At 41.5% G+C, this 12,213-nt stretch overlaps 1 protein-coding gene across 1 annotated transcript in view; it reads left to right on the top strand.

The window, feature by feature from the left end:
- Positions 1-12,213, top strand: part of LOC126158715 (ATP-binding cassette sub-family C member 4-like) — a 116,272-nt gene that overhangs the window by 29,609 nt on the left and 74,450 nt on the right. The window contains exons 7-8 of the mRNA XM_049916463.1: positions 6,192-6,374; positions 7,499-7,785. Coding sequence (XP_049772420.1) covers positions 6,192-6,374; positions 7,499-7,785 — 470 coding nt within the window. The remainder of the gene's footprint in view (positions 1-6,191; positions 6,375-7,498; positions 7,786-12,213) is intronic.

The raw sequence follows: 12,213 nt of genomic DNA, 5'->3' as shown, positions 1-12,213 counted from the left end.
ATGCTCTGATAGTATTCTGAAGATCCGATTAACAACATGATGAAGGGGTTGCATAGTCTTGAGGACACTGCGGCATATGAGACGTTAACAAGCTAAGAAATGTCGTACCTGCTCTAATGGCCTGACTGCACTGCAAACCATTTGTTTCAATGCACACAGCAAGGAAACATGTACAGTCCACTTAGGATACCAACGTTTAGAGATGGAAGCGGTGTTGGTTTGGGTCATGTGGAAATCAAGTGCAACCAGTTGGCAGATATTGCAGCCAAGGAGGCAATACGTATTGAAGCATGGTCTAAAGTTCCCCCACAGACTGTAACCTCGCTGCTGAGATACAGGTCCATATTTTGTATTGGAGCACACCGGCTATTTTTATGCAATTTTTCTACTCTGTTGCATTTGTTTTTTACTTTGTCTGTGATCTAATTCTAAGCCGTTTATGGCTTCATCTTGAGGTTCGTATACCCACAAGTGTATTTTATGGCTGTAGCAAAGCATCTGCTACTGTGGGAGGTCCGTATGCCTTTCGTAGTGTGATCTATTGAAGTTAGTGCACTATCGTACAGTATTGGCTTCCGTCCACTGAAATTAGACGAGATGCTTTCAACTTGCACAAAGATATGGTGTTGCTCTATGCAGCTTTGATTTCTTATCAGCGAGATGAATGTACAGTTTGCTGTACTTGTGGAGTACGAGTAACTGTAGACGACCTACTCCAAGAATTGAACATGTTCTGTTATGTAAGAGGATCCTGTGACCCTGCTGGTGACCTACACTCGGTCTTTGGCACTGCATCTAGAGGTATCATGCACGTTATCAAACTTCACTTCCCATTTCCTACGAAAAGTACAGAGATGAAACTGTAAATTAATTACTTTTATCGATTCTGACATTCGACAATTGTATATTTACTACTCAAAATATTATTATACAGGGTATTAGAAAAAGGTACGGCCAAACTTTCAGGAAACATTCCTCACACACAAAGAAAGAAAATATGTTATTTGGACATGTGTCCGGAAACGCTTACTTTCCATGTTAGAGCTCATTTTATTACTTCTCTTCAAATCACATTAATCATGGAATGGAAACACACGGCAATAGAACGTACCAGCGTGACTTCAAACACTTTGTTACAGGAAATGTTCAAAATGTCCTCCGTTAGCGAAGACACATGCATCCACCCTCCGTCGCATGGAATTCCTGATGCGCTGATGCAGCCCTGGAGAATGGCGTATTGTATCACAGCCGTCCACAAAACGAGCACGAAGAGTCTCTACATTTGGTACCGGGGTTGCGTAGACAAGAGCTTTCAAATGCCCCCATAAATGAAGTCAAGAGGGTTGAGGTCAGGAGAGCGTGGAGGCCATGGAATTGGCGGTGAATCGAGGAAGTACAGTACATACTGACGAAACTAAAATGAGCTCTAACATGGAAATTAAGCGTTTCCGGATACATGTCCACATAACATCTTTTCTTTATTTGTGTGTGAGGAATGTTTCCTGAAAGTTTGGCCGTACCTTTTTGTAACACCCTGTATTTCTTATTACATATTTGAGCATTTACACTCTTAAGCATTTTTGTATGTCAAGTCTGTTTATGATTTCAGCTATTGCTGTACTTTTCGCACTATACATTTGTTACGTTATTTATGTCCGATAAATAGATATATTTTAGTGTGTGAGCGCTAATATCCATTCAGTAAGGCTCCTAAACAATAGTAGAAACAAGGTCAGGAAGTGACTGTTGGGAGAAGGATCGGGGTACCTGCACTGCCATCAAGAGTCGTAACCTAATGAAGGCAGTTCTGCATCTATATCAGTGCTCCACAAGCCACCTAACGGTGTTTGTCAGAGGGTACTTCTGGTATCACTAGCTGATCATCCCTTCCCTGTTCCACTTGTTAGTGGCGCCTGGGAAGAATGATTGTCGGTAAAGCTCTGAATTAGCTTTAATTTCTTGAATTTCTGTGGCGGTCATTTTGCGAGGTATATGTGGGAGGAAGTGATATGTTGTCCGACCTTTCACGGAAAGTGCTCTCTCGCAATTTCAACAGAAAAATCTCTCTTGTAACGTCTGCAACTGGAGTTTGTTGAGCATCTCTGCAACGCTCTCGCCGACTAAGCGATCCGCTAACGAAACGCATTGTTCTTCGTTGCATGTTTTTCTCTCTCTCTCTTCTATCAGACCCACCCAGTAAAATCCAAGACTGATGAACAATATTCAATAAACAGTGGAAAAAGCGCCTTGGAAGGCACTTCCTTCGTGGATGAGCTGCATTTCCTTAAGATTTTTTCTAAGAATCTCAATCTGGCATCTGCTTTTCCTGCTACGTATTTGTTTTACCTGGTCACTCTGCATAATTACTCCTAGATATTTTACGGCAGATATTGTTTGCAGTAATTTTTCATCAATAGTGCAGTTGAGCAGTAGTGAATTTTTTTCCTATGTATGTGCAGTGTGTTGTATTTATTTTCGTTCGGGGTCAACTGCCAGAGCCTGCACCATTCATCAGTCCTCTGCAGGTCATTGCCGCGCGAAATTAGCCGAGCGGTCTAGGGCGCTGTAGGCATGGACTGTGAGGCTGGTCCCGGCGGAGGTTCGAGTCCTCCCTCGGGCATGGGTGTGTGTGTTTGTCCTTAGGATAATTTAGGTTAAGTAGAGTGTAAGCTTAGGGACTGATGACCTTAGCAATTAAGTCCCATAAGATTTCACACACATTTATTTTGCAGGTCATTCTGCAAATCGACACTATGTTCTGGCGTTGCTACTTTCTTATTTTCATACACAACCGTATCATCTTACGACAGTCTTAAAGAGCTTCCGAGGCTTTCTTCTACATCATTTATATACATTGCAAACAGCAACGGTCCTATCGCACTTTCTTGAGGTACTCCGGAAATTAATTTTACATCCGTCGATTTTGTGCCGGTAAGAGCGAGGTGTTGAGTTTGTCTGTAAGGAAGTCTTGAATCGAGTCGCAAATCTGGCCCGATACTCGGTAAGCCTGCATTTTTTTTCACTAAACGGCGGTGCGGCACTGTGAAAAATGCCTTTGTAAAGTCAATCTGAGCGCCGTTGTCCACAGCGCTACGGATCTCACGACGAAAAAATGTGAGCTGAGTTTCGCAAGATCTCTGTTTGCGGTATCCATTTTGATTTTGTAGACGAAATTTTCATTCTCCAAAAATGTCATAATTCTTGAGCATAAGATATGTTCCATAATTCTACAACAGATTGACGTCAACGATATAGGTTTACGTATAATTATGTGCACCTGCCCTACGACCCTGCTTGAAAACGGTAATGACCTGCTCAGTAAGGCTCCTAAACAACAATAGCAGAAACAACGCGGTCAGGAAGTGACTGTTGGCAGAAGGATCGGGGTACCTGCACTGCCATCAAGAGTCGTAACCTAATGAAGGCAGTTCTGCATCTATATCAGTGCTCCACAATTCCAATCCCAAAGAAAGCAGGTGTTGACAGATGTGAAAATTACCGAACAATCAGTTTAATAAGCCACAGCTGCAAAGTACTAACACGAATTCTTTACAGACGAATGGAAAAACTAGTAGAAGCTGACCTCGGGGAAGATCAGTTTGGATTCCGTAGAAATACTGGAACACGTGAGGCAATACTGACCTTACGACTTATCTTAGAAGAAAGATTAAGGAAAGGCAAACCTACGTTTCTAGCATTTGTAGACTTAGAGAAAGCTTTTGATAATGTTGACTGGAATACTCTCTTTCAAATTCTAAAGGTGGCAGGGGTAAAATACAGGGAGCGAAAGACTATTTACAACTTGTACAGAAACCAGATGGCAGTTATAAGAGTTGAGGGACATGAAAGGGAAGCATTGGTTGGGAAGGGAGTAAGACAGGGTTGTAGCCTCTCCCCGATGTTATTCAATCTGTATATTGAGCAAGCAGTAAAGGAAACAAAAGAAAGATTTGGAGTAGGTATTAAAATCCATGGAGAAGAAATAAAAACTTTGAGGTTCGCCGACATTGTAATTCTGTCAGAGACAGCAAAGGACTTGGAAGAGCAGTTGAACGGAATGTATGGTGTCTTGAAGGGAGGATATAAGATGAACATCAACAAAAGCAAAACGAGGATACTGGAATGTAGTCGAATTAAGTTGGGTGATGCTGAGGGTATTAGATTAGGAAATGAGACACTTAAAGTAGTAAAGGAGTTTTGCTATTTGGGGAGCAAAATAACTGATGATGGACGAAGTAAAGAGGATATAAAATGTAGACTGGCAATGGCAAGGAAAGCATTTCTGAAGAAGAGAAATTTGTTAACATCGAGTATAGATTTAAGTGTCAGGAAGTCATTTCTGAAAGTATTTGTATGGAGTGTAGCCATGTATGGAAGTGAAACATGGACGGTAAATAGTTTGGACAAGATGAGAATAGAAGCTTTTGAAATGTGGTGCTACAAAAGAATGCTGAAGATTAGATGGGTAGATCACATAACTAATGAGGAAGTATTGAATAGGATTGGGGAGAAGAGAAGTTTGTGGCACAACTTGACCAGAAGAAGGGATCGGTTGGTAGGACATGTTCTGAGGCATCAAGGGATCACCAATTTAGTATTGGAGGGCAGCGTGGAGGGTAAAAATCATAGGGGGAGACCAAGAGATGAATACACTAAGCAGATTCAGAAGGATGTAGGTTGCAGTAGGTACTGGGAGATGATGAAGCTTGCACAGGATAGAGTAGCATGGAGAGCTGCATCAAACCAGTCTCAGGACTGAAGACCACAACAACAACACAGGTACTGTTAGTTGCTCCAGCGGTTTACGATAAATTGCTAACAGAAGGGGAGAAAGTTCTTTTGCATAATCCTGTAGAATCGTATAGGTATTTCATCTGGTCCTGATACCTTTCCGCTACTAAGCCATTGTATCGCTTTCCTACTCCGCGATCGGCTACCTCAGTTCCTCCCAATTATACGCAGGTACGATATTTGAAATGACCGACCGTATTAAGATCTTCCATGGTGAAAAAATTTCGGAGTGCCGAGTTCAATATTTCGTCCTTCTATCTTTTATCTTCCGTTTCGGTGTCAGTATGGTCACTGAATGAATGAACAGAGGATTTCGAACCGCGTACTGATTTTAAGTAAGACCAAAACATCATGAGGTTTTTACTCAGATCGGCTGATAAAATTTTACTTTCAAAGTCATTGAATGCTTCTCTCATTTCTCTCATTACTGTCACTTTCGCTTCGTTCAACTTTTGCTTGTCAGCTGTGTTATGACATCTCTTGAATCAACGATACTTTTGAATTTTTTCCATTTGTGCTCTAAACCTTTCTCCCCTGTACTGATATGACGCCCGTTAAAAAATTAATATTTGAAGCTGACTACCCACATACTCTGTCATTTGTATCCTTTCACTCCTGCTAAGCAAAAATATTTTCCTACCTGTCGTAACATCCCTTGTAACACCGTTATAGTTGCTATCACCACCTTTTGATCACTGATGCCTTCTCTGCATCAACTGATTCGTTTGCTGGCACGTTGCTTCAACAAACCTGTGGACCCATTTCGTATGGATGGTTGTGTTGAGTGCTTATGTAGTGTAAGAAATAATAGCTGAGATCTGCTCCTAGCATGTTGCCTTCTTCTCTCCAAGAGCACTATGCTAGCCGCCAATCATAGTGGAATACTACTCGCATAAAAGGAGTCGCATGTCAGCATTCCATTAAACACTTCAGGGATACATTACTGCCAGCTTGGGTGACGGCGAACCTTTGCATAAGACGTTTCCTCCCATATTTTTACTTGGGTACCTTTCTTCGCAACCAACAACAACCTCAACGACATCTTCACAACAATATTTTATTTATTAACGATAGTACATGATTCGGGATAAATCCACGCTCAATAGTCAACGGTGAAAATGTGTATAACGTAAATGTTGTTAATTCTGCAATTTTCATAGCTGATATCGATATTAGCTTTATCTCGAAGCATGAATAGAATGTTAATAAGAAACAAAGAATAGTGGTCAAAATTTCTCCAGGACCAGACTGCGAATTGGTTACTTCTGAGATGAGCATAGCCACGTAATTCCTATCAATTTTCCCATCCTCCGATTATCCTTCAATCTTAACGTTAGTGCTCTTGTAGTGTCCTTTTTTTCTACTAATATAAAATGCTTGCGTTTCCTTTTTGTGCACAGGAATTCCTTGTGAAACCGGAGGCGACTGTAGAGGACAGGAGCGGAGGAACAGCTAAAGGAGAGGTATCTTTGCAGCACGTGTCAGCCACGTGGGACGGAGCCAACCCATCTCTTTCGTCCATAAACCTCAACGTCTTACCCGGCACGCTATGTGCTGTTGTAGGACCTGTTGGTTGTGGAAAGGTAACGAGCTTTTTATTCGTTTTAAGTAGTGTAATACGGTTTTGGGGTTTGTAGCTGTATAAGTAATTACTTACAAATTTACTGTTTTATTTATGTGCAGTGGTTCGTAATGAAACTAATAGTAACTGTGAAATACAACCTTCAACTGGATCTAGGACGCAGGGAAAGTTTAAAAACAGCAACTGAAGAAAATAATATGCTCTGTGTGCTAAATTCCAATTTTCGTTTGCTGTCGATATATTTATTTCTCCACTTAGCTTGTAGCTTATGCTACGTGCTGTCCAACAATTTGCCTTGTAATGCTTTAATAGTACACAATATAAGCTTTTAGATACATGTACATATAGCAGTTAGTTGTTTGCATGTTTCATTGAGCATTCATGCTATACTGCATCTGAAATGGAACGTGACAATTGTTTCCTGCGAGTAACACAATTTAGAAAAATGTGTTGAAATAACCATGTCCTTTACACAAGTGTCTTCCATAAATATTCGTGTGGCTTATACTGTCACACACACTGTCCCATTTATCTTGACCAGCCCAAATAACTTTTCGTTCAGGAACAAAATAAAAAATATATCAAGCAAACGCAATTTATCTACCAAGAGAACATTAACCAGTATGACTGATTTTCTTGTTACTTTGATCGTTAGGAACGTACGCACAGCAATACATCTTTTTCGGGTAATAACGTATATTATTTCAGTCTGTAAGCCATTTTTCTCATCAATAACTGTTCAAAAACGTATCATCATATACCATTCACGTACATATTATGTTATTAACATAACACAAACGTGACTGACCTCCCGTTCTGGCAACACTGCATCTGCCAAGGGTAACGTAATTTGTCCACCTGCTGATGTTGATAGTAAACAATTGTAAACACAAGGGAAATGCACACAAGCAAGTGGATGAACAATAACGGTCCTCCAATATTCTTTTGGGGTATTAGAGAATGTAATTTTATATTTCAGATCTCCGTCCATTAAGAACGGTGTGCTTTTTAAGTAATTAATTAAAGAGAAATAAATAGTCTCCGTTAAAGGAATGGCAAACTCGAACCGAAAGAGCATATAAAAATGATGATCAGCTAATTTGTCTTCTTATTTCATCAATGCAGAGCTCCCTGTTGTATCTGCTTATTAATGAGCTGTCACCAACATCCGGAAAGCTCAAGATTGGAGGGAGGGTGTCATATGCGAGCCAGGAACCGTGGATATTCGTGGGTACTGTGAGGCAGAACATCCTGTTCGGACAGCCGTACGACAAGAAGAAGTACCAGAAGGTGGTGGAGGTGTGCGCCCTGTCCAAGGACTTCGAGCTGCTGCCGTACGGGGACAAGACGCTGGTGGGAGAGAAGGGCATCACACTCAGCGGCGGGCAGAGGGCCAGGGTCAACCTCGCCAGGTACGTACAACAGGAGGAGCTGCCACAGGACGCAAGAGGTGCGTGTCCTGAGAAAGGACTTCGAACTGCTACTATTCAATGTCACAACGCTGGTGAGCGGGAAGGGGATCACGTTCAGCAGCGGGTTGTGTCTGTAGTGGTGGTTCGTAGTTCAGTGACGTTAGAGTAGTCCACTTTTTCCGTATCCATGCAGATATGCACTGAAAAGAGAGGATCACGGGAAGACAATGGATGTGTTGTTGGTCGTGCGCAATTTGTCTCTGTTCAGTCCTGTAAGATCGACGCTCAGAGTCAAATAGGCGGCGATATATGTGATTGCCAGTGGATCGTCGATTAACCCCATGCTGCTCTGCGGGGGCGGCATGATGTCTATTCCTCAAAAAGTTGTGGCCGTCTGTGTGGTGGTTTATGTGTGTGGATACATTGTCTCTGTGATACTGAAGAGTCACGCGAATTCTTGTGTAATCTCTAATATACAGGGTGTTACAGAAAGGTACGGCCAAGAAAGAAAATATGTTATGTGGACATGTGTCCGGAAACGCTTACTTTCCATGTTAGAGCTCATTTTATTACTTCTCTTCAAATCACATTAATCATGGAATGGAAACACACAGCAACAGAAAGTACCAGCGTGACTTCAAACACTCTGTTACAGGAAATGTTCAAAATGCCCTCCGTTAGCGAGTATACATGCATCCACCCTCCGTCGCATGGAATCCCTGATGCGCTGATGCAGCCCTGGAGAATGGCGTATTGTATCACAGCCGTCCACAATACGAGCACGAAGAGTCTCTACATTTGGTACTGGGGTTGCGTAGACAAGAGCTTTCAAATGCCCCCATAAATGAAAGTCGAGAGGGTTGAGGTCAGGAGAGCGTGGAGGCCAAGGAATTGGTCCGCCTCTACCAATCCATCGGTCACCGAATCTGTTGTTGAGAAGCGTACGAACACTTCGACTGAAATGTGCAGGAGCTCCATCGTGCATGAACTACATGTTGTGTCGTACTTGTAAAGGCACATGTTCTAGCAGCACAGGTAGAGTATCCCGTATGAAATCATGGCGGTGAATCGAGGAAGTACAGTACATACTGACGAAACTAAAATGAGCTCTAACATGGAAATTAAGCGTTTCCGGAGACATGTCCACATAACATCTTTTCTTTATTTGTGTGTGAGGAATGTTTCCTGAAAGTTTGGCCGTACCTTTTTGTAACACCCTGTATATTCTATGATCCATGCATCTTGCACCAATTGTGTGCTACAGTGTAAGGGATAGTTACCATACATATTTTTAAAAAGTAAGTTACTGCCATGATTTAGATATTACTATTATATATTTATTACCCCACAATATAGGAATAATTATTATCCACCTGTTCTTTCATTGTACAAAAGAAAGGTTTTGGCATTTCTATGAATTGCAGTTCTGCAGTGCGAGAGGGAGCTAAGCCAAACGGTAACCTCAAGTCAGCTAGTGGTAGCCAATAGCACATGCACCTGCAATGACATGTTTCAATGTTGACGTCATGATTGACGGTGAAGGTGATTCTGTGTGTACTAACGTGCAAGAAATGAAAGTGACTGGCAGGAAAGAAAGGCAACAGTACGAAAAACTTGGGACAAGACTACGAGAATGAAGCAACTTACATATCTGTTTCAGAGAGAGAAAGGATAGAAGCATCGAGTTCGCTGTGAAGTCTACGAAAGCTAACCTCAGTTGGTACGAATATCACACACTTACAGTTAATGATGAGGAAAATCCCTTTCCTGAGTTTTGTAAACTAGGGAACTATAAGGAAAAAAAAAGGGACCTACTTGCAGTATCGGGAATATAATGCATGCCATGTACACGTGGGAAAGTCTATGCTGGAATGAATGGACAATCAATCAACACCAGAATCATTGAATATAAGTGGCATTACAGGTTGGGGCAGGTGGAGAAATCGGCCGCGGCGGAGCACACGGTGTGTGTGTGTGAGTGAATTCCTATGGGACCAAACTGCTGAGGTCATCGGTCCATAGACTTACACACTACTTAAACTATGCTAGGAACAACACACACACTCACGTCCGAGTGAGGACTAGAACCTCCGGCATGCTGCGTCAACTAGAGCTGAGAAGTCGGCTGCCCGCACACAGTGTGGCAGACCGACAACTTAGTAAAATTCGGCACCACTGGTGTTCTTGGTGTAGACAAAAGCTATCACACTCGCTTGTTCAGGGAAGTTCTAAAACTTCACAAACTTGATCATAGCTTCAACAAGAAGGAATAGAGCTTCAAGGTGAACGGATCTCGGATTCCCGTCCTGGAGCGAATGATCGTTGCAGATAGCAAGGGGAGACTCGCAGCAGTAATGACCACGGAAAAGCCGTTGGAAGTTGGAGCGCTTGGTACATGTAATCCGCAGCCGCGAGCTACTCTCCAGCCGTCTACCACCAGCAATGGAGGATGAAGGTTTGAGAATGCCAGTCACTCATGCTGGCGAAACATCAGACAAATCATCAAACAAGCATCGGCCGAAGAACCCAAGACAGAAGCCATCAGACAATTTGTGAACTACAACCTGCAAAATGCTCTTTGTGCAGTCTTGTGCATGGTATACAGAGAAGATTTTGACAATAGGGGTAAAAGAAATTGATTGTACACATATTGCATGAAGAGGAAGAGGGAAGAAATTGACAAGGAAATATGTCCGTTCTGTGAAATCTGTTCTTGAAATGCATCTAATTTACAAAAATGGAAATGAAAGGGATGGTTTTTGGAGTGTCTGATACAATACATGCAGAATTATATTATATTCACAAGAAAATATAATGTAAGTTTCAAGATGCCACATACGGCCACATATGAGGTGTGTGATTCACGCACATCCAAACAACAGTATATAATATGTCAGGATACTGGCCTACCTCGACTCGAACCGCAAGTGCATGCCGCAAAGAAGAATAAGACTTTTGTTTAATTTGCAGAAAGCTTTTTTACCACTGAAGATACCTATTGAAGTTGTTTTCTACGTGAGGCTGCTTTGAGTGTACGATTTCGGTATCCCCCTGGATAACAATAATAGCGATATTATGTGCAAGGCTCCTCATAAAATGCTTCAGGAGGTACTTCAGAAAACGTCTTATTTCTTTAGATTGCTATTTCAGAAAACACTCTGAAAAATAGAAATTTGCGTTTGTTTTCCGACACCTACCCAGCTCAGAACAAGAATAACACATAATACCTGATGCACTATGTCCTTGTAGCGACAGCAGTTTTTCATTCCATAGAAGATTTTTGCTTCGCTCCTGGACATATCTTTTTACCTTCTTACAGTGACTTTGGTGGTATTGAGAAAGGGAATAGCAGAATGGTCTATATCTTTACTTCAGAGTATTATACAGTAAAAGACCCGAGTTAAGGACCATTTCTCTGTATAGAGGATGATCAGGAAAGACTGTCAAGATTTGTAAGCAGTAGCTTCAACTCTAGTTAAGAAACAGAAGTTGACTTTCGGGCAGAAGATGAAATTTCGCAAAACTTGTGTCATGGAAATGGGATCTAGGAAGCCTGGTTACTCTATTTTACAGGACGAACAAAGCAAATTAAGACGCTCAGTTTAAAGAAAACTACTCTCTATCGACTTTTTCGCAGGAAATTGATGTTTTGCACAAAAGTACTGGCCGATTGCGGAAACACAGAACAGCAGCAGGCTTGAATCCCATCACATATTAACGACTTACAAAATGCGGAGTGCTTATATCTTGGTGGCAAAATGATTACTGCTGTTAAAGATAAGGACTTTTCTCTACTTCTCACATACCTGAAGACTACCATACCGTGTACCGAGATCTTCAACCAGACATTCGAGGTACAACGAGCTAGAAGGAGCAGGATACAGACGGCCGAAAGTAAGTATAGATTCCGATATAGACGGTTTCTTAGAGTTGGTGTGACTGGAACCCTATATAATTACTAATACTTAGAAGCAACAAAAAATTCGTATTGAAGTAAATCAGAATTCAACTACATTTCAAACCAAAGCATTGATGAAAACTGGACTGTTGTAAAAATAACCCATTTTTAAATACCATTTTTCAAATTTGGCGATTTGGAACTGACATTTTTCGGATAAGTAATGGATATTAAAAGACAATTTTAATTTTCCTATGTACTTTGGACTATAATTAATTGTGTATGAGTCAAAAATATGACTGTTAATGTGCTCAATTTCATACAAGAAGACCACACGCAAAACATAATATATCAGTTCCAAGCGTGTGGGTTAGCTCCCTCTCGCATTCTAGCGCTCTATTATCATCCGACATTCAGTCGGTTAATTCGCGATTTGGTGCCATTAGCAGCTGGCGCAGTTGTACTATTCAGGGAGAGACATTCCAGAGAACTGCTTATTAAAATCATACTTTATTCGGCGCTGCTGGCTT

Source organism: Schistocerca cancellata, chromosome 2 (assembly GCF_023864275.1).
Source record: "Schistocerca cancellata isolate TAMUIC-IGC-003103 chromosome 2, iqSchCanc2.1, whole genome shotgun sequence".
Taxonomy (NCBI): Eukaryota; Metazoa; Arthropoda; class Insecta; order Orthoptera; family Acrididae; genus Schistocerca; species Schistocerca cancellata.
The sequence above is the reverse complement of the archived record's forward strand: the minus strand, read 5'-3'. Positions and strand labels throughout refer to the sequence as shown.